Here is a 22,632-nt window from a genome sequence, read left to right as displayed (position 1 = left end):
GAATGACCAACCCATCCCTAAAGGTACTTGACTGTAAAGACTTCCAGCGATTGGGAAATGTAATGCCATTTCTCTAAAATCTGGACCCTCCTGTTAGCACTGGTTGCAATCGGAGTCATCCCATCCCTGGCGCAGCAAAAGGCCACGCAGTGGTGTGCATCGTCTCTGCAGTCATTTTGCAGAGGGGGGGGACAGTCCAAAATTTGTCCCTGTTTGGTATTTAGGAGCTGAGAGATTGGATTTGAAGCCAAATTTTAACTGCAGGTTGGAAATTGGGAAATTACCCCATTTTAAAGCCTGGATGCAGCAGAAACTATCTTCAAGAACTGTCAGATCAAAAAGACACAGATCTCGTAAGATTAGCTGAGCTCTGCAGCTTTGCCCTTTTTGAGCCAAGATAGAAGAATGATATCAAATTTTTATCAACTGAGAAAGTCAGGCCTAGCTTGAACTCCACCCCATCTCTGCAGCCCATCAGAACAAATTCAAACTGCACAAGGAGAATACTGAAAAGATTTATTTAAAAATCTCACAGGTCAGGTAGCATCAAGGTTGAAGCTGCAGATGTTCCTGTGTACAGGCATACAAAACACTGAACTGGTAGCAAGATCCCCATTTTCTGATTTCTTGCAACTGCCTGCCTTTCCCTTCAATGGTACGAAGGGGTTCAGCATCCAAGGATGCTGTGCCTTGTTTGCTGCCTGCCCATCCCATGGGCTTCGGGGTAGCACGGGGAGAGGTATCTCTGCAGCTACAGACAGTGCATGAAATCCACCTGGGCTGGCAGGCACCCCAGCTCCCCGTGCCACAGCCCACTTCAAGCTCTTTAAACAGCTTGGGGGGTGGGATTTAAATCATTGATCAGCCTTCTGCTTGCCCTCTGTGCTGGGCTGAAATTTCACTCGTTGGGTTACCATGGTTAGAAATGCTGCGTGTGCACGCACTGTCCCGCCGCTGCGAACTCATCCATCACCCACATCCAAACGGCTTAACCTCCTGGATCACACAAAGGCGTTTCCCAGTGAGAACCACTGTCAGGCCAAATTTCATCCTTCTAGCTGCAGTTGTTGCCATTGAAGAGCATCAAGAAGATGTAAAACTATATTTTACCTTGCCTAAAATGCCCTGCAAAGGCCAGACAGTTTTTATTCAAAGGCTGTCATCACAGGTCTGGCACTGAGGATCACTGTCCAGGTCCCTGGGAAATTCACGGCACGTCTCCCAGCGCATTCCCCAGGGCCAGGATTTCATCCCAGACTTGGAAGAGCTCAGGCCAAACAGAAAGTTTACATAGTTCCTGCATGCGCTCGAAGCGAGCGGCTGGAGCAGAAAGCCAGCGTTTCACAGCGCTAGCAGCCCTGCAAAATTTTACAAGACACAACCCTCACGTTAGAGGATCCATTTCTTTCTTCATAAAATATATTGGGCCTTTCCACAAACTCCTTTTATTGGTCCGTTTGGCTACTCGCTCCTTTTATGAACTACTCAAGTTCCCGGATCATCTGGAAAAGCCCAGGAAGACGGCCGACCTGGACCACAGTGCCGTGCTAGCCATCGGTAACAGTCCTGCTGCCATGGCTGGGGCACGGGGCGCGACCGCACGGAAGAGAAAAGCCAGCAGACAGGGCAGCTGGATTTCATCACCTTCAAGGAAGCATGCAGCATCTTTTTAACTTGTTTTTTCTTACTGCCTACAAAGTTCCGGAGTCACAAAGCTGACAGAAATACCCCAAGCCCAGGTGCCTTTTGCCTCAGTGCCAAATCCACTTGGCAGCAAATAAGCAGTTAAGACCGGGAATTTTTTTTACCAGCCTCCTACATCTCTTCCATGGGGGTCCTTTAATGGATACAGTTAAGGAGCAATCTTGCACGGAGGTCCACATGCTAACATAACAACATATTTTAACTGTGTATTTAAGTAGTTTCATTTCTATTGACATTGGCTAAGGTGAGCCTTAAGGCTCACCCGTCTCTCACACAAGGCTGGGCTGCCTATGAACGCAGCCTTTCGAGCTACGTGTTGCCAAATCTCCTTTAACGACAGCAAGCCTGCAAAACATCTCATAACCGTCATGTCCCAAGGAGATGGGGGCCTGAAGCACTTGGTGTGTGCTAAGTTCAGTGCTTTGTGGCACGGTCAGTGCTGAAAAAAGACCAGTGAAGCCTTACAAGAGAGGAAAAGCCAAGCAGCACAAGCAGAAGCGTGCCTGGCTCCGCACGTCTGCTCCAGCCCAAAAACCTGGAGCTGGTGGGGCAGGACTGGGGTCCTGCAGTTCAGGCTGTGGTGCTGCGTCTTGCTTTTGCTCCCAATTCCAGAGCTGCAAGAGTTCATTCCCAGTAGCGTTCTCCCAGTATCTCCCAGCCCACCATCCCAGGCAGGAGCATCTAACTGGTGGTGGCAGCACCAGGCTGCTCTCACAGCTCCAAAACACGCAATGCAGGAATCGCTGTAACAAGACAAAACAGCCCTTTCCCAGAGCCCGGCTCCAGGGACACTTCAAGAAAAGCAATTATCCAGGCACATCAATATAACAGCATTTTTATCCTAGTGAGAAGGTGCTTTACAGCACACAGGCCAGCTTGTACCCTTGAAATTACTCACGTATTTCACGTCTTAGCTGTACCAGGCTCTTGTGAAATAACTAGGCAAGGGCAAACGCTGCTTGCGACAATCCCATGGCGAGGCTGTTTTAAGCCCTATAACAAGGAGCTCTGCTGCCCTCCCAAATAGCAGGGGCTACTGAAAAAAACCCCTTATTATTGTAATCTTGGATTACTCCCTACCACCCAAATCCATTTCATCTTAATTAGTGCCCATTATTATAAAGCCCCTCCAACATTTCCGTATTTCTCTGATCATTAAGAGTCCACAGCTACTCAGTAGCAAAATCCACCCAGATGTGTATTTTGCATAAACTGGTTATCTTGAACCACGTGCCCTCTCACTCTCGTTACGGGCCCCATATTTTATACAACAGTGTTGCAGGAGCACTGCTTTGAGAGATTTAGATTAAACCCAATCCAAGCAGCTTGCTGGGGGAGACAGAAGAAATCCCAATTCCTCTTGAGTTAATGACTAAAATCTGAAAATTCAGCATGGCATCATACAGTTTCACCAGAAAACACATCATCCCAAAGCACAGCACAAAATCAAGCTGCTCTGAATATTTTAACAGTGCCACAGCAAAGCCAAAAGCCGAGCACGGACTTGGCGTTGCAGTTCTTTATTCTTTCTTAAAAGAAACAAAAGGCGTGCTGAGAGTTCAATGAGAAACACGTCTTAGTAGTGTCTGTGCAATTAGTTACGGGGGGCCAAAAAAAAAAAAAGTCCATTTCTGTTGGAAAAAACCTTATTACACAAGGCGAGGCCACAGTCTCCATGAGTGGCCCTGGACAATTAAGCACTCTGTACTTGCAGGATGGGGTCCCTCACTAGCAAGCCGGCATTTCATCTTCCATTTAATGATGCTCCAGCCAGCATCCATTCCTGCCGCCTCACCCCACGGCCAGGGCTGCTTCCTGCTTCAGCCACCAAACTCACCATTTTTTAAGTTTTCTGAAAGAGCTGATAACTTCTAAGGTGAGGATAAGAATCATCTCAAGGACTTTCACAAAAACCCTCTGTGCAGCCAGGAATAAGACCACAGCACTGTGAAGTCCAGCCCCAAACCCCCCAGCCCCACGTGTGCTGCTGCTTTTCTAGAATGAAGGATTCATAATCCCACATACTCCAATATTATTCGTCTTTCAAGACCTTTCCTTGACTTGGGGTAGTTCCCAACATCGTAAGATGTCTCCAGACTCCGTGTCTTTGCAAGGAGGAGGAAGATTGCAACCCTTCACTAGCTGGGGCCTCTTCATTTTCCCCTCTCAGCATGCTTCAATCCCCTCTGAAGCTTAACGTAACACCAGGCTGAGCATTAATCAACACAACATGCGCTTCATCCAACTTCAGCAACCACTACGAACATTTAAGTTTTATATTATGTGCTGGGATTATTTTTATATATATGCCACCCCATGTCTTTATATATACACGCTCACACACATATATAAGCAAACACACACATAGAGAATTTCATTTCTGCAAAATATAATTTAAGCAGAGTGATGTGTTTTGTTTTTTTCCCCCTTCAGGCAGCCAGGAGCAGCAGCCTCCCAGAGCAGCGATGCCGAGTGCCCTCTGCTGTACATGGACACAAATGCTTCTTTGTTTAAAAAGGTTTATTAATTATTTATTTTTTTAATACTTGTAACTTTACCTTGGACAAAATACTTACTAAAATCACGTTTGATCATTTTGAGAGCAACATGCAACACTAATGCCACCGGGTTTCTCCTGTCAGACTGAAAAATTCATGTCTCCTATAGGTTGCATCGGCAGAAAGTAAATAGTCTGGGCTGGAACTGCACAGAGTATGGTGTTAAAAAGTTTTATTTATACAATTGGAAACAGCAAAGGGAAATCAGAGCAAACAATATAGCTTTATTATTCAGGCATTTATCAGATAGCCTTCATACTTCAGCAAATCACACATCTACTAGGTGTACAAGCTGAAACTATCACATGGCAACATGAAATCATTTTTCTTTTGTAAAGCGGCATTGTCCCTGCTACTGGAAGGAAAGATACTATTAAAACGTATTCAAATATATGTATTTGAAACTGCTACATCTTGTAATAAATTACGCACTTGATATTAAAAACCCAAGCTATGCCTCACAAAGCTGACTTAAGAATATTAACTTTTATAGTCTTTTCATGTTCCAGCTCTTCTCAAATCTGACATTTAAAGGGGCTGCCTTTACAGCATCTGGCCTTTAAGGCATCAAATGCAGATTTAACACAGCACGGGCACATCTCCATGAGGAGCGTTGCCATTTGGCAGGTGAGCAGAGGAAGGGAATCAGCCTTGTCTCTGCCCCAATTGCCACTTCTTCAAATGTGGCGTCATCTTAAGCAAAAGCCTGACTCCGTAGAGTTGTGGGGTTTGCAAACACAAGGATTAAACCATCTGCAAAGAGCCAGGGCAGGTTATAAGCCCAGCAGCATCTCTGCCAAGGGGGCCACCTCCACCCAAGGCAGATGGGTCCAAGACCAATTGGGTCTTCCCTCACGGAGCAAAGCCTGCCACAACAAGCACCCAACGGCTGGGGGAGGACAGAGCAGCGCCACATGGCACTCAGACATCAAAATCCCAGCTATTGGCATCACAATGTATTTTCTCCCCCCTCCACTTCGCGCTCCCGCAGAAGGAGACATCTTTTTTTAACCTGTCTCTGTGCAACACCTCAGCTCCACAAGCGGGACCCATCTGCTCCACAAAGTGAGGTGGGTGCACCTCCACACTGCCCTCGGAGGGCGGGAGGGGGTCGCTGGGGTCCCAGCACCCATGGGTGCAGCCTCCAGCGATGCCCAGGCCCCCGGGTGCTTCCACGCAGCCACCCCATCCCAGTCGGTGGATGAGCTGGCTGTCGACCAGCACAGCCACACCGGCACAACTGGTTCCCCATCCCTTCCCCGACTCACTGCAAACCCTCTCCATTTCCAACATTTGTATTCCCTTCACGGCTTCAATTTCCTAAGAGGCAGCAATACCCAGGAAAAACAACCCTCCTCTTAGGCCCTCCTGTAACATGTCCGCATGAAGCTGATCAAAAATATTCCCGTTTAATTTTTTTAAATGCAATCCTTTACCCGCATTTCTCCCAACAAAATGTTGGTATATTTTAGTAACTTTTCATCTTGCTCTTCTCAGGGATACTTGTCCTAGATTCCCTGTCTTGGTTGAAGGCCAAGCATCACTAGCTGAGCCAGAGGGAATATAAAAGCATCTTTCTAAGACGCTATAGAAAGGAAGAAGAATTGGACCCTGGGAGCCAATTCACTTTCATGCCTTGGGTATTTAAGGATCAAACACGCTTTTGTGAGCTGACACAAGGTAAAAAGGTGTCTTTGAGACTTTAGGGTGCCTAAAGAAGCCTCTGAAAGCATCTTTTTACCAACTAGAGTACAAGAGAAAACCAGGAGCAGCAATGCATCCTGGAGTGCGGCTGCTGAGCCCCTGGGGACAGGCGTGGAGGGGACAGCCAGGCTCACCAGCCATTCCTGGTGGCACCACAAGTGAGGAGCAGTTGCAACCCCTGTGCTGCTTGCAAAGCAAACAGCTGAAGGCAAGGAAACAAGAACCACCCAAGACATGCTGGGGAGGTTTCCTATGGTTACTGCTGCCATGGAAATATTTTTTTGTTGGCTTGATCTAAATAATATCTGGCTCCTTGGCTGCAGTATGCTTCCTGCAAGGATGGGCTGGATCCTTAGACCTGCACCCTGCTACTGGGGTGCAACTGCATCGAGCACTGGCCACCTCTGAGCCGGCCCAGGAACATCTCAAACCCAAGCTGCTCAGGGCTTTGCTCTTGGCTCCCCGGGGACCCGTGTCTTCGTTTCAAGGAGAAGAGGAGGAGGAAAGAAAGTGTGTGTGTGGGGAAGACATCTTTTACTAATTGCTCCCAGCTGTGGCCAAGCAGCTCCCATCTCGGCTGCCAGAAGCTGCAGCCGGCGGGGAGAGCACTGGGATGAGCGGTCCCACTCTCGAGGGGCTCCAGAGCAAGAGAAATCCCTCGCAGGGAGAGGAACTCTCCTCCATCCATCCATCCACAGGCTCTGCGTAGGGATTTCAATAATTATATTTATATACTCCCCTTATCAGCAAGAGCAGCCATTATGTCTTTTATCACCACGGCAGCAGCATCTGCACAAGGGCAATTGATAGGGGATGAAGTATTTGCTGCGATGGCTGAGTACAAAGTGCCTCCCCCTCCATGGTAAGAATAATAATTGTAATACTTAGCTCTCAAAGTGTTAAGCTCCAGCATCAGGACCCTGCAGAGAGCAAAGAACCACAGAGGGGAAGAAAAGAAACAGCCCCTCCAGCAGCAGAGAGGAGCACCCTGAATTTTATATACGCCTCTCGGCCCCAGCATCAATGAACCTGAGCAAGGCTGTGGCCAGCAGCCACCTCAGGGCTGCACGGACGCATGCCTGGAGCCTGCGAGGACACGACAGCCCATGAGAAAAAGGTTCTTTACAGCCATGCTCAAGAGGCTTAACCCTGAAATTAGTTTTCCTCGCATCAGACAATTCTGCTAATGTTACAAATTCCTCCAACATTAGATAGTGACCACAGAGATACTGCATGCGCAGGGAAGAGCCCCCAGCCCAGCTTTTCCCCACCGCGGCTGGGAGATTATTCATCAGAGAAAAAAAACAAATACCCAAATGAGCATCACAAATTGCAAAACCATCTGCCAAAGGTCTCAGCTGATACTAGCGGCCATCCTTAAGCCTGGTGATAGACTTACAAGCCAGACAATGAAAATGCAATTGATTATTTGTAGAGTGACTCACTGGTGTAATAAGGATGGATTACTGGGCGGGGAGAAGAATGTCTTTAAAAAAAAAAAAAAAGACTGCAGATTGATTTCTTAAAGACAAACAGAAAGGGAACAATCCCCCCAAAAAAACTCTTGAAAGCACTGAACAGCCCTCTACAATGGAGAGCAACAAAGAGGAGGGCAGCGCTCATTGGGGCGCCCGAATAGCTGCAACCTGGCCCCCTCCAGCCAAGGATCTCTGGTACCAGCCTTTATCCATCCAGTTCGGCTTTCTTTCCAAATTGGTGGCCAGGAGCTTTTTCTTTCACGCCGCACTGCACTCGTGACAAAGGCCTGTTGCAAACCCTCTACTAAAGGAGTAGGAGTTTTCCCTCCCTGCCGAACACGTGCCGCACGCCCCGGACAGGCGATCACAGCCGCACGCAGCACCGCCGGGGCTCTGCGCTCTCTGGTGGGACACATCCCACTGGGACAGCGGGCTCTGCGCACTCCTCTGGAGCCAGCAAAGAGGACAGAGAGGGCTGAGGCCATGGTAGGGCAGTAAAACTCAGAAAGTGGATGGGGATGCCAAGGGCAGGGATGACAGCCCAGCTTTGCATGCCATGGGACCGATGCAACCCACCACCTCCCACCTCCTCCCTCTCCTCAGCTCAGCAGAGGCTTCAATAACCGATTTAACCCATTACCCTGGGTTTCGGGGGGTATGCACAGGGAGCTCAGGACCTTATGCACCCAGCAGCACAGAGCTGTTAAATCGGTTTGCCACATCCCACTAAATCAAAATCACACCCTATGCAGCAACCAAATCCATAACCGCATCCTCCAGCACCGACGGGCTGCTTGAAGGAGATCCCCGCTGCAAGCCAACCCACCCTGCTTCTGAGTTTTGCAGGTCTGTCTCAGGCAATGCCACCCCGAAAGGCTCTGTGAGGGACCCCTGCTTTGTCAGTGTCCACCAGCACAGCCCAGTGGCAAAAGTACTGGGAAAGCACTTGCCAGCCACTGTTCTGCCTTCACGACAGCAAGCCCCACTCGTTCACAACAGGCAGATAACACATCGCTCTTTGCACGCTAAGGAGCAGCTATAGTCACTTTTCCAAAGGTGCAAAAAAACCCCACCAACAACTTTTAAAAAGATTTGTTTGGTCTAGGAGTAACTATCAGGTAAAGTCAGCAATTGGTGTTTGTCCGCCGCGCTCCCTCCATCATCAGTGTCATTCACTATCACTCCAGGAACAGAATAACCCCCCCAAAAAACCCACAACACGTCATTAGTGACTTTAACCCCATTCACAAAACTAGAATTGCACAAGGCTGCTTTAAAACAGACAGAAAATATACCCGGCACTTTCTCTAGGAGAAATTCTGCTTTTTTGGCTTTTGCCGGCAGCTCAGCTGCGCTGGAGCAGGGCTGAGCCGGCTGCAGAGCAACTCCAGTTAAAGCAGCTGCAGACTAGGGCTCTGTGTTCAGCTGAAATTTAATCAAGAAGCATCTCAAACTCCTTTGAGTTCTTGCAATACAATCCTGAGTGGCTTGTAAAGGACTTCAAACAGGCTCCCCAGGCTTGCCCGGAAACAAATACATACCTCACCTGCTCTTTTGTACATCACAATCAAAAAATTAAAGAATTTATTTTAGGCTTTTTGCCAGGGACAACACCGCCTCCGATACTGTAATGCTCTGTTACAGCGGATAGTGTGTCCCTCAGCCAACACAAACAGGACACCTTATCAGTCTTGGCTGGTTTAAGTGCTGTTTCAGCAGCAGGGCATGAAGACGCGGAAGGGACAGGCCAAAAAACTGGTTGCAACTGTGTGCTTGACATTTATGAACAGATAAATTGTCCCAGGGCGGGAGGGAGCTCATCCCCACACTCCAACCCACCCAAAGCCCCACCCCGATGGCCCGGCTGCCCTTTGCAGAGATGCTGTGGGAAGGGTGGCAGCAGCACGAGCCACCACTAGTTACCCTGCTCTCTACCTACTGCCACAGGGGTTGAAAACTCAAAGAAAAAGCAGACCCTGATTTTTCAGACACTTACACAAGTGCCTAATCTCACAGGTGTGAGTAAATAGGACAGTTGAGGTCATTTATGCCAAGCAAAGTGGATGCTCCAGCATTCTCTGGCACTGAGCTGCAGCATGCAGAGCAGCCACTCGTACCACATCACCCTGGGCACAGAGGCCGAAGGACAATGACTTTGTCACTAAGTAACCTGGCAGGGAACAACTTCTCCTTCCTGAACTGCTCATGACAAAACAGAAAAAGCAAACCAAAACCAAACCCCCCCAAAAAACCCCAAACCCAAACCACTAAAAAAAAAAAAAAAGCTAAGAATACCAAACCTTTTGTGAAAGGCTTACAATCAGCAGAATAAAAACACTTTGGATTTTTTTTTCATCCCCTCCACCAGGATGACAGCATCCTTGGGACACAGGTGACTCCTACCCACCCCTGGGAACAGCAGCCTGCTTGGCCCCTCTGCAGTGCCTCAGGAACACCGGCATGGACCGCACCGACGGAGTTTTGCCTATTTCAGCAGGTTCCCCACTGCAAAATGAAAAATTTGCTGAAACCCACCGGGCCTGGTACAGTTCACTGTGGCAGCAATACAGACATAAGCCCGTTCAAGATAACGTATTGCTATTCTCACATCTCCAAAGCCTTTCAAATAAACATGCAAGGAAGTGTGGAATATCTGAATCCTAAAGGAGAGAGGCGCACAAAGCGTGTTATTCATGAAAGGGAAAAAGCTGGGAGCGTGTGTGTGAAAGATACATAACCTACGAAAAATGCTGAAAACATATGGAAGCAATAATCTGTACTTTTTTTTTTTTAAAGTAGAAACAAATGCTTCAGAATTTGGTGTTATTCATTCACATGCTGCGTTACAAATATTATTGTTTCTGCTCTTTGGATGAAGCACCAGGCATCAACCTGGAGACTCAAATGTGCCCCGGGATGCGTATGCAAGCCTGCTGGGATGTCCTTCCCGCGGGCAGGGCTAGCACCAGGCAAACACAGGTTGAGGCTGCAAACACACAGAGTTTCTCATTGCTCACCACACACAAGCAGACAATGTCCATCGCGCCGGGCACTGGACAAACACACAAAGCAAACAAACACCCACTGCCACTAGCAACTCCCTGCCTACAGTCAACAAGGCAGAGACAGGAGTTGCAAAGTGACCTACCCACCACCACCCAGCAACATCAAACACCTCTGGGCTTCTGGTCATCCATCTCATTTACCAGGCCACCATCCCCAGACACACATCTCTTTTTCCTTGTCCATCAGTTGAGCCTCGTCCATAGGTTTTTGTGACCTAGTGGTCAATCACAACCCTTTGGGCTGATCTTGTATCATCTGGGATCTCCAAGTGGTCTCTCCTGGGAAGTTTGTCCTTGCAGGTGCTCTCAGACCCAACCAAGGCCAGATGAGATCAGACTTCTGTGGGACTTACTGCAGTAGACTACAGCGAGATGCTGAGCTATGGAAACAAATAAATGTTTGAAACAACTGTATGCACCAAAACTTCACTTGTTAATATCTAGTAATATTCGATATTAAGTCAACAGTCACATAAATTTTCCTTGGAGGGTAAGGGCCAGGCACCGTGGGCTGTACAAACACACACCATTGATATTAAGACCATGGCATGTGACAGCAACGCATGAAGAGAAGCAGATCTCTTCCCCACCAAAATGTGATTTTGAGGGACAAAGATTACGCAGTATATGCAAGAAAAAAGGAGACTCCAAGAAAAGAGGTGAAACAATCTCACACAAACTAAAACCCCAATAAGCCAGTCTTCATCTTTATGTCATGTTTGTTACTGTTATTTAAATGCTTCTGCAAACCAGAAGAATAACTATGGCAACAAAGACTTCTCCAAAGATTTTCAGACAGTATTTTAAAAATTATCTTATCTGCCACAGCATCTGAATGCCTTCCCTCTGAAATCAGCCGCATGCCACTGCCTCTGCAGGCTTTGCAAACCAGGTGGTACATCCTCCCTCCTCAAACCAGAGCGCAAACACCACCTCGGGATTTAGGTGTCCTGCTTCTCCAGTTTTAGCTGGTGTTTTTCGAGGAGAAGGCAGAAAGCAGGGGACAGCAAGTTCTGTTGAATTGCAAGAGTATCATTTTTTGCAAGGCTTTCTCAAGAAGCCAACAAACAGTGCCTCTGTGTGCTAAACACATGCCAATCTTCCAACACGAAGGATCCGCTATTTTAAATACAGTACTAAAACTGTAATTTTACTTCACCCAGAGTAAATCCAAAATTAGTTCTTCACAGTAGGCTTAACAGCAGCAAAAGCCACTCACTCCCTTCCTGGAGCTGCCAACCATTTGTCACCTTTAAGGTTTGCATATTCACACTAATTGCACCAGGACTAGGTTATAAATTCCCTTCCCTCCTCTCAGACCACCTCCCTCGAAGGCTTTTCTCTGCAAGACATTATGCAAAAGACACTCCTAATGGCTATTCAGTCACCAAACTCCAGTGACAGCTTTATTTAATGCCAAAGCTTGTTAACAAGCTGAATGGCACACAGTCTAACGTAATGCAGATCTGATTAGAAAACAGCAACTGGGCTCCTAAGGAGTTGCGAGATTTTTATTGAATTTGATTTCACTTTTTCCACACAAAGCCACCTTTCAAGTATCGACCTGTATTAATGAGGATTTGGTTATGTACACCCAGTTTCCATCCTCCAGACTGCAGCCCACACAGATGAATTTTTCAGTCCTTACGTACTTTACTGACAACCTACCATAAAAGCAAGCGACCTGATTAGAGGAACGAGTCATTTTGCTGTTCAGGCCACGAGAAATTTGGGTTACACTGGTTACAGGTCGATAGCCACATCCTCGCAGACATCACTGCCGAGGTGATGGGATTCAACCTTTGCAGACAAACCACTTTATTTCTCCTCTTTGGGGCTAAATGATTTAAACCCAAAACCTGAATTTCTGCCTTACAAGAGGCAGAGGTCTGTGGCACACAGGAGGTCTGAGAGCTTTGAGGGGGTAAGACACAGGCAGCGGGCTCTGGTTTAACCGTGCCTGTAACACCGGGTGTTTTCACCTCCCTGCTTCCACCACAATAGTATTAAATATACCAACACCTTTACAGGGTAATTCACCCACTACCTTGAATTTGAGATTATAATTTCACAGCAAATTTAAGATGATTCAAAAAACAAGCTTTAAACCCAGGGACGTCTTTTTATTATTTAGCAATCCCCTCCCATCTTCTTTTTGCACATCACCTACAGTAGACAGACCAGCTTTATTCTGAAAAGAAAACAGTTCTGCAGCATACAATTTATTTTTGAGTGGCTTCCCTGTCTCTAGAAGTATGCATGTGCTTCCAGGAATGATAAATTCAGCCAACACTCAAAGCTATCTCCCCATCTGAGAAAAGTGGCTTTTAAGGGAATGCACGGGCACAGAAATCTTTGGCGTCTAACGAAGCAATTTGCCTGCTTGATGGAGTAGCCGCACAGATCACACCTAAAATCACAGGTAACTAGAAAATACGTGGTCCTGCATAATTACATATACGAAAATGCCTGTATCAGCAGTACTTTCAGTGCCTGTAAGCTCATAAATTCTTTTCCTTCTCCCCAAAGCATATCACCAGTTCCCATCTTCGACGCCAAAAAAGTCACATTTACATTTATCAGCAAAACTCTGCGAAAGGATTCTAAAAAGGCTTTCAAATCTCCAGTGGTTAATTGATCTGGGTTTGGATCCTTAATCTGTGGATCTCCTTGCAAACCCTTGTTCTCCTCCAATCTCATTCTGCACATTCAGTTGCCAGTGAGCATCCTCAGCAGCAGCTGGCTACACCACCTCACACACAGAGGACACAGGCTCCTCAGCACGTGTACAACCTACAGAACTACTATTAATAATTTGCCCACTTACATGACCCTGGCACTAATAGATCACTGGCTAATAAAAAATGAATGCACTTCCTCTCTGTTGTGTTCTGGCAAATAGGTTGTCTTTATTTGTTTTAATTGCCTAATCACTCTTATATCATGGCAATTAAACGTGAGTGTGTGTAGGAGAGCTCTCAGCTCCTACTGCTCCCACCTGGTGTAAGGTCTAACTTGGCATCGCCTGCACACTCAGTGGGATGCAAACCTGGGGCACATCAGCTGCAATGACTCTGGGTGCTGACCCCCACTCATACCCGAAGGAACCCCCATCCCCCTCCTGCCCTGGGGGAGGTGACCCCTATCCTTTCCAAGAAAAGGCTGCTGGAATAATCAACACTGTTCTAGCCCAAATCCTTGCCTGTGTCCAGGGTCTCTCAAGAAGAAAAGGAGCCTCCTGCTCCACCTCCTCCTGCACATGGGGTTTTGCAGGATTTGTGCAAGAGGCACAACATGCCAGTGCTGAGGGCACAACCTGAAGCGAGCCGCAGCACCGCTCTCCTCTGACATTCCCCAAGCAGCTGGGTGTCTCTTCTGTCGGGCCATTTGGCCTTCGATGGGATGTTATCAAAATCACTCAATTCTTCACGAGCCACTGGAGAGTTGCACCCTCTGACATAATGAAACACAAACCACAGCACCTCATAAGTCCTTGGAACAGAGGCGAAATAGTTTTGGTGACCATGACTTTTCTTCTCATCGTACATGTGAAAGCTGTCCTTGACACTTTTAAGCATTATCAATTGGTTCTGCAAGAACACAAGGAAACCTGGGACAGCTCACAGAAGTTTTTATAAGCCCTGAAAAGAAGACAACTCAGGAGTGACCTTATCAATCTATTAACGTGGCAGATTCAGATCATTGGGAGGGTGTCAGGAGACCACAGCTCCTGCAGCCTAGGAGGAAAGGACACCTTCACCTTCCGAAGGTCTGAAGTGGGACATGGTGCACTTGGATGTGCCACCAGCACGTGTGGAAGGCCAGGCTGGAGGACCAAGGCCAGACTGGAGGACCATGGCCAGCCCCACCTGCTGCTGCACATCCCTCAAGGCAGACGGCAGCCCATGGACCCCACCCCATTGCACCTTGGAGCAAACGCCACTGGGAACAATGATTTGCAAGGCTGAAGCTTAAAATACAACTCGACGGGAATAAATCAGTGCCCCTTCCTGCTCTGACCCTATGCTTTAATCTGCTGAGACACAGCTCTGAGAAGTAGGGCAGGAGCTGGGAGGAGTGCCGAGCATGGCAGATGCTGGAGAAAAGGGTATACCCTATAAAATAAGGTTAAAAGGTCGCCAAGGGCTCCCTGGCCTATTAAGTGCGCACCAGCTCCCAGAGCCCACAGCACAGATTTAGTACGGCCAAGTCCCAGATCACCCATGAGCAAGAACTTGTTTCTAGGCTGCGTAACGCCAGGAGGGGAGAAGGGGCTGGTCCAGCACGAGGCCAGGGCTCGCTCTGCCTCGTAGACACCAGCACCGTCAGCGTTGTAAAGAGACGCAACAGAAATAGCCAAAAATACTTGTTAATTTTTACACATGCCTCACCCATTTTAACAGCTAAATCTCTGCCTGGCATCACTGAAAGGGGATAAATCCCAGCCTGGTGTCACGGGGGGGGAGGCAGGAGTTTCACACAACGGTTTGCTGCAAAGCACAGGGCACCCTGCAGCCCCCACGGCACGTCCCCAGCCCAGCCTGTCCCCGCCAGGCAAGGCTGGCTCCAGCCCTCGGCAGGACCCGCGGCAGCAGGATGAGCCCCTGACCGCGGCTGCAAGGTGGTAATTACCAAACCAGTTACCCCAGTCGCAGGTCTGGCTCCTGCTGCGCCCCGCACCGGCGGCGGGCACAGGCACACCTGTGCTGCTGGCCGGGGCCAACAAACCCACCTGTGGCTCAGGAGCCGCCAGCCAGGGGGGGCAACATGGGTAAGGCTAACGCAAGTGCTCCCCAAAAAGCCACATTTGCACCCCAGATACGCGCAGGGTGGGGAGGGAGCCGCAAAAACCCTGCGAAGGCAGAGCTGGAGGGAGACCCGCCGGGGTCCCACTGCCCACAGGAGTGGGGGGATGGGGGACAGGGGTCTCGCCGGGCCTTACCTCCACTTGTGCAGGGCGAAGCCGGGACACTGGTCCCCGCAGGTGGTGCAGGGCTGGCCCCGCTCCGGCTCCCCCGACGCCGTCAGCTGCAAGGAAGCGCGGAAGTCAGCCCCGGCCGCCGGCAGCGGGACGGGGGGGGACCGGGGGTGCGCACCCAGCGGCGGGGGGCCCGCCCGGGGAGAGGGGGTACCCGTGGGGAAAGGGGGCACCGCACGGCTGGGAGGAGGGGCAGGGGAGGGAGCGCGGCGGGGCTGGAGCCGGGGGCGCCCCCGGGAAAGGGGCACCGGGCGGCGGCGGGGGGGGACGCACGCACAGCGCCGGGGGCGCCGCCGGAGCGGGCGGCGGGACGGAGCCACAGGTTGTCGCGGGGCGGGGCGGGGGGCGAAGGGAGACGATCCCCCCCGCCCCGGCACTCACCGACCGGCCGGAGAGCCGCTTGCGGGAGCCACGGCCGAACATGGCAGCGCCGCGCTCCGCGGAGCCCAGCGCAGCCCAGCCCGAGTGCGCGGCAGCGGCCGCCCCGGCCCGCCCCCCCCGGCGGCCGCCCCTCCGCGCGCCGCCCCCGCCCCTCACCCCGCCCCCCGCCCGGCAGGCACCGCCCCGGGAGAGCCCGGCCGCCCCCCGTCCGCGCCCGCTGCCGTCACTCCGCTTCAGAGTTAACGACCCTCCGCCGCCCCTCCTGGCGCTGGCTGCGGCCCCGCCGCGCTCGGCCAGCACCGCCCGGCAGCGCAGGGCGCCCCTTACGCTCCAGAGCCCGGGTGTTCATAAACCGGGCGTCCCGAAGAGCGGGGGAGGCTTCTGCAGTGCTGAAGGGGCAGGCGCTGCAGCTACACCTCTGAGCACCTTGCAGCTGCGCTGCATAAGCAAACAGGCTGGGCTCCTGGTCCTCTCCTCGTAGAGAACGGATTTAGTATTTAGTCCACCAACATGAGCAGGAGAAACGCAGGGATGCAAACCCTACCTGCAGCCTAGATGCCGGGTTGGGATGCAAAGCACCTGTTACACACGCGGAGCTCAGGGTCCTCCCAGAGCTAATGGTGGGCCTGTGGGGCAGGGAGCCGGGGGGGCGAGGGGCAGCCCACGCATCAGCCAGCTCCTGTCATGTATACGATGTACTATAAAGGGATCCCCGCAGCCAACAACCAGCCCGTACCCCTGGGGGGTTGCAATCAAACAGCACATCTGGTGCGAGGCAGAGCAAAATGAAACACGGAGAGAAGGGGGAGCAGCAGACACGCCTCGCGAAGCACAGGGGTCCTCGGAAACTTGTCCCCAGTGGGGATGGAGCAGCTTCGCCATTAGCATTTCACAGCTTCACCCCGTGGTTGTGGTTGTTCGCAGAGCCTGTCATCTCCTTCCCCTCCTTCCCTGCCCCTTTGTTCCTCTGCCTTGCTGCCTCAGAGCTGGTTAAAACTGTAACGCTTTGATAATATTTTTTTTTTTGTTTAATCATTTCTCATTTTTGTCAATTTTTCACTTGTGTCTTCCTCTCTAGGAGACTGAAATAAGTCGGAGCTGTGTGGTTGCAAAAAGTTTCAAGGAGATTTTCAGTCTTTCCTCCCATAAATGTTAGGCTTTCTTAAAAAAAAAAAACACCAACAACAAAAACAAACAACAAAAACAAAAAACAATGCAAACAAAAAAACCCCAAAACCCCCAAAAAAACACCAACAACAAAAATAATAATTAAAAAAACCCTACCACACCAAACCCAGGGAATTTTATCATGGAGAAACTTTTCTTTTCACAGGCTTTCTTCATGCCAGTGAGAAAATACTGCCATCCCTCCCTGCTCTGTTTTTCTGTGGTTGCTACCCTTCCCAAACCCTCCAGCTTCCCTGCGTTGCTCCCTTCTCCTATGTTTCCTCATTATTTTCCTCCTCTGTTTCTCTCCCAGTTTCCAGCTCTTACAGTGGTGCATGAATATGGTATAAACTCTGGAGGGAGGAGGCAATCTGATCTCTTCAAATACACACACGTTTTGTCACATGGTGGGCAACTGGTTGCAAACTGGGGTTTGACCTCATCTTAAAACCTCCCTACCTGCAAGCTGTATCTGATGTTGGATCCAGAAGTATCAGGGGTGCTGAGTTACTGTTACCTCTGCTGAAGGTCAGCAGGATTTCAGGAAACAAGCCTCGTGCAAGAGAGGCCTGAAAATCTCCAGCACTTTGGGTGTCTTGCATAAGATTCAGAATATTTAAAACTCCAATTAAAACTGCTGAAATAAAAACATTATTGGATACAGGACTTATAACAAGATTCAACGTGCTGTGGGAAATGCTTTAAAGGTGACCTGCAAATCCTTTTTAATTGCTTTGCTGTTGCAAGAAATGCTGTGTGCCCTCAATAACAGGGCTGGTGAGGACATCTGCTATAAGTTTAAAACAGCAAAAGTAAGTCAAAGTTGGAGGGTGAATTCCTTGGAGGTGTGGCTGTGCTGAATCACAGCTCCAGTCTTCTGATGAAGAGGCAGGTCCTAAACTGGTTCTTAAAACAAGGCACAGTGGTCCCCTCCCTCTATCCCTCGCTGTCCATGGGGCCACCAAACTTGCCTGCCACCCTGCACGGCTTGTATCCTCCAGCTTTATTCCAGTAGATGCTGCAGGTGCTGGTGGGGGACTCCTCGATACACAGGCAACAGGCAGGGAAGGCTCTGAGCATTGTCAGTACTTGCACCAGCATGTTCGAAAGGAGCGGGGAGATGAGGGCTCAGCCTGGGAGTGCAGAAGATGCAGATAAGAGGGGTGCTCACTGCTTCTGCCCTGGTGTGCTTGGAGGGGGGGTTGGGGGGGGGCTGGGGAAATCACTTGCAGCCAGAGCTGTAAAAATAATCAGATACCAAAGACCCCAACAAAGTCAGGTCCTTCATGACTCTTAGGCTTCCGAATATCTCATAGGGACAGCGGTTTCCCTCTGGCCCAAGACATCCAGGACGAATGAAGGGCTAGTCAGCAGGACTCGATCCACATTTTAGGGACGCTCAGATGCTGCATCTACATAAGGAAACAGCCAAGCCAGAACATCATCTCTGGGATGTATTTGGGAAAGGGAGGGGAGACATTATCTCACTGGCCTGAACGTTCCTCTTCTCTTTCCTCCCCCAGAAAAGCTGCCAAGAGTAAAGATCTCTCAGGAAATAAACTCCCACTCCCTTGTTCTCACCATGTTCAAAGGGGGTGATGCACACATCCTGGCATGGCTGGGCAGGCAGGGGACAGCAACAGAGTTCCAGCCCTACCTGTGCTACCACAAGAGGTGCTGTCAAAAGGGGGTATTGTATTTTTGTTTTAACAAATATGTAGATCTTCCTCTTGAGAGGAGACAGACTCGGCTTGGAGGTGGGGGGTGTCAGATACTGCTGTCAAATAGGCTCAGAAACAGACACACATGGATAATATATGCCAGACAGTTTGTCTGACAAATTATTGTTTCTGCTGTCACTTAAATTGTTCTGTACGTCATCTTCCCCTCCCATTTCTATTTCAACCAAACCTGCCTAGAGATGAAACTTCTTCCAGCCCTCCTCACGACAACACCAGTTTAAAACCTAGTTGGCTCCATTCATGCACTGTGAGTGGACCCCTTTCCCTTTTGAAGTTATGGATGGCTGAGAGAGAGGAGGGAGACGGCAGGGATGCTCTTCCTTTCCTGCTCCCTGTTGTGCTTGATACTACAGAAATAATTATGATTAAAATCAAAGAGCTCAGGAAAAAGTAAAACGCAGCTCCTGCGTTAGCTTTCAGCCACAGCGTGGGTGGTGCAGGGGCTGACATCCATGCAGGAAAGTAGCCCTGGCTGTAGGGCAGGTGCTGCAGCGGCCACAGCATACCCAGGCGGCGTCAGCCCTTGTGGCTCAGCGGGTCTGGTCACAAGCCCTGCAAAGCATCTTAGTCTGACATGCACATTGAGCTGTGCCTCCTGGCCAGATAAATGCTCTTCTTCAAGTGACTTCAGCTTCTGGTAGCAGAAGGTGGAAAGAAGAAACCCATGTCATGTTCCCTGGAGGTGTTTAAAAGACATGTAGATGTGGCACTTAGGGACATGGTTTAATGGTGGGCTTGGCGGTGTTGGGTGAACAGTCGGATTCAGTGATTTTAAAGGTCTTTTCCAACCTGAATGATCCTGTGATTCTATGTTGCTGCAGAGCTGTTCTGCCTGCCTGGTGCCAGGGAACCTGCCCGACCTCACAGCTCTGCCAAGCCTCACCTTGTAGCGTGCCCCACATGGAAGAAAGGCAACGCCATTAGGGCTCTGCTCTCCTGGTGACCTCCATTCCCTTTGGGACATCAGCTTGAGCAATAGCAGTGGTGAAGTCACTTGTGTCCGAGCCCAGTGGGCAGTTCTTAGCACCCAGGAAGAGGAGCTGCATGTTCACAGCAGTAGCTGCAACCAGGGGATGGGAAATACGGGGACAACTTATGACAACAGAGACCATGGAGTCTCTGCCGCCAGCTGTGGGCCAGCACTTCTGGATGGGAGTTAGCTGGCAGATACAACACTTCTGTGAATGGAGCCAGGAAAATTTGCTAGTCTTTCCAGGAAAGTGTCCCCAGCTCTTCTGTCCTGCAAACCGTGCCTCATGTTATGAAATTGCCTCCAAAATAACCTGCAGAAAGCTCTTAGCATCCCTCCATTGGTTCTAACATCCCTGTGCCTCCTACGGTCCAGCTCTGACCACCAGCACCGGGCAGCAGTACCATCAACAGAAAACACTGGATAAGGCAGAAAGCAGCTCTCATTTTGTCTGCCAGACCCATACACTTCTCTCCTCTGTGATGTCGAGGTGAATTTAGCTGTAACAGACTGAGCGAAATCCACTTTTGGTTCCTCCTGCCAGTGGGCTACACAGGTGAATTACAACTCAGCGTGAGTCCTGTCACCATCTAGTATACCAAAGTTTGTAAGCGTCTGGCTGTTATTAGGCAGTTATTGTCCGAGACCCTTCAACAACAAAAAAAGAGGGCTTAAAAAATGCCTGTAAGTGCCACAGCTGCTGAAGGAGCATGCTAGGGACCAGGCACCTATTTTACTGTATGGTTCTTCCACCAAGCCTCCTTCTTTCTGGGTAAACGTGCCCCCACAAGGGTCTTTTTGAAGGGAGACAATTCAGTGTTTCCGCTTATTCTGGCTTCGAGATTTGCAATTACTGCAGGCAGACAAGGCTGAGCATAAGCCCCAGTTTGAGGTGGGGATATGGAATTTCAATCTGTGCCGTGCAAAACAGGAACCCAGGCTGGGATGAATCATGCTATGTTACTTCAGTTTTAAATTTTTTTTGCACTGCGTAGGTTTTTCTAGGGCATATTCCATCAGGCACGCACTGGTCAAATTCACTCTGAGCATTTATTACACTGTTACTCTGCAGTACACACACTTCAGATGTCAGAAACAGTTACAGAGTGGGCTTAGCAACTTAACAAACCCCTTCCATCATTTCTGCAGATCACCATACAGTTTCCAAGTGCTCTTTATCACAGCCATTTGACTACTATTTTTTTGTTAGATTTGTCAAGTTCTGAGGTATTTAGATTAAAACCGTACTGAGTAATTTCACCTTTTTTCCTTCATCAATACACTAATTTGTAAATATCCCAGGAATTTTTTTTTGTTCTCCCACCCAGGAATGCAAATGGCCATTATGTTCTCCCCAAGGTATCTCCAAATAACCCTTCTCCTTTTAACCTTAGGATTTTATTGTGTTAGTTGCTAGGTAACTGAGTAAGATTTATAGCCATCTATTGTTAATTTTGAAGGCAGTCTTCAATTTCCCTGTAAATAGCATTTGGGAGTTGGAGTCCACACCAATAAAAACTTGCAGCCCAGTCCCACTCCGTGGAGAGGAGCACCTGCTATGAAACACGGAGCCAAATGGATACATAAAGCTTACCCCCCCCAAAAAAAAGGGCCCTGCCCCTCTCAAACCAGCCAGGCTGAGCACTGCTGGGGTGCTGGGGGGACCCCGGGCTCCCCCAACCTCTGGTTTTGGCACAACAAAGTGTCGGTGCTGGGGCACGGGCTGTGGCGGGTGCTGAGTGCATCCCGGCTGCCGCCCCGCTCCCTTCCCTCCAGCCCCTCTCCCAGCCCCTTCCTCACCCTTTGCAGGCTGTTACTCCCCAAAGCAACAGCTCTGCAGCTTTTCCCAGAGCTGCCTTTCTTTGCTGTCAGGCTCAAGCATCCCCAGGCACAGCTCTACCTTGCCTCTCTTGGAGGCGAGGCGGGTGGTAGATGGCCCTGGTTCATGCAGTTCCTTAATGCTTTTCAATTTGAGGCTAAACAAAGCAATCAAGTGGGGCTCTGCCAATTTGCACAAAACCTCCTCGCGCTATAGCAACAAGTAATTTTCTACTACCCTCCGCCCCCCACTCCCTCGAGCTCTCTTGTGGTCCAGCAGAATTATTTGCTTTACGCTGTCAATTCACACTCCTTCCATGCTACTTTTACTTCTCAGGACCGTTCCTGAAGATGGGAAAAACCAAACCTATCTGGGTTAACTCACAGAGAAGCAAGTGTCAGCAGCCGAGGCAGGTGGTGAGCTGCTGGGAGCAAAGCCATCCTGCCCTTCCCTTGCAACAGCACTGCAAGCATCACAGATACTGTTCAGTCCCTCACATTAATCATGCTTTTGCCATCCCACAGGTAGAAAGGTCCTTTTATTTTTTATTTTTTTTTAAAGCTGCTTTATTATCTCTTCTCATCAGTTAAAAAGAAAATAGGTGACTTCTTAGTGTTTCACAAGATGGAGACCTGCTGATAAATAGGGGAGTGAGACATCTGACAAAACCAGGGTGCTGGTGGCTGTGGCAGGGCAATCACTCAAATCAGACAGAAGTTAGGTAGCTGGGCTAAGGGAAAATTCAGAAAACTATGTCTATGGTCCCTGAGATGCCAGAAATGGTCTCTTCTGGCCACCGGTGTTGTCAGGTCTTATATTTATGCTGGTGTTACCTGCTGGAGATAGTTTCTTTGGACAAGGCAAACAGCCCAGGACCTACCTGCTCTCCAAAGCTTCCGATACTCCCAGGCTGAATGCTTCCGTACATTTAGGCTCTGGAAATGATCAAATGGGAAAATGCCATTAGTGAAACCCAAAAGCAAGTCATATCTGGAAAGCTTCACATAGCACTTGCACAACGTGCAGGAAAGATGCTGAAGAGCAGGATATAACCTGATTGTCCCAG

At 49.5% G+C, this 22,632-nt stretch overlaps 1 protein-coding gene across 1 annotated transcript in view; it reads right to left on the bottom strand.

Moving 5' to 3' along the window:
- Nucleotides 1–15,959, bottom strand: part of PRICKLE2 (prickle planar cell polarity protein 2) — a 109,063-nt gene extending 93,104 nt beyond the window's left edge. The window contains exons 1-2 of the mRNA XM_055806489.1: nt 15,869–15,959; nt 15,452–15,537 (exon numbers count right to left, since the gene is read on the bottom strand). Of these exons, the coding sequence (XP_055662464.1) occupies nt 15,452–15,537; nt 15,869–15,910 (128 nt within the window). The 5' untranslated portion in view covers nt 15,911–15,959. The remainder of the gene's footprint in view (nt 1–15,451; nt 15,538–15,868) is intronic.
- Between the last annotated feature and the right edge of the window lie 6,673 nt (nt 15,960–22,632).

This window comes from Falco peregrinus, chromosome 5 (genome assembly GCF_023634155.1).
Source record: "Falco peregrinus isolate bFalPer1 chromosome 5, bFalPer1.pri, whole genome shotgun sequence".
Classification (NCBI taxonomy): Eukaryota; Metazoa; Chordata; class Aves; order Falconiformes; family Falconidae; genus Falco; species Falco peregrinus.
The sequence above is the reverse complement of the archived record's forward strand: the minus strand, read 5'-3'. Positions and strand labels throughout refer to the sequence as shown.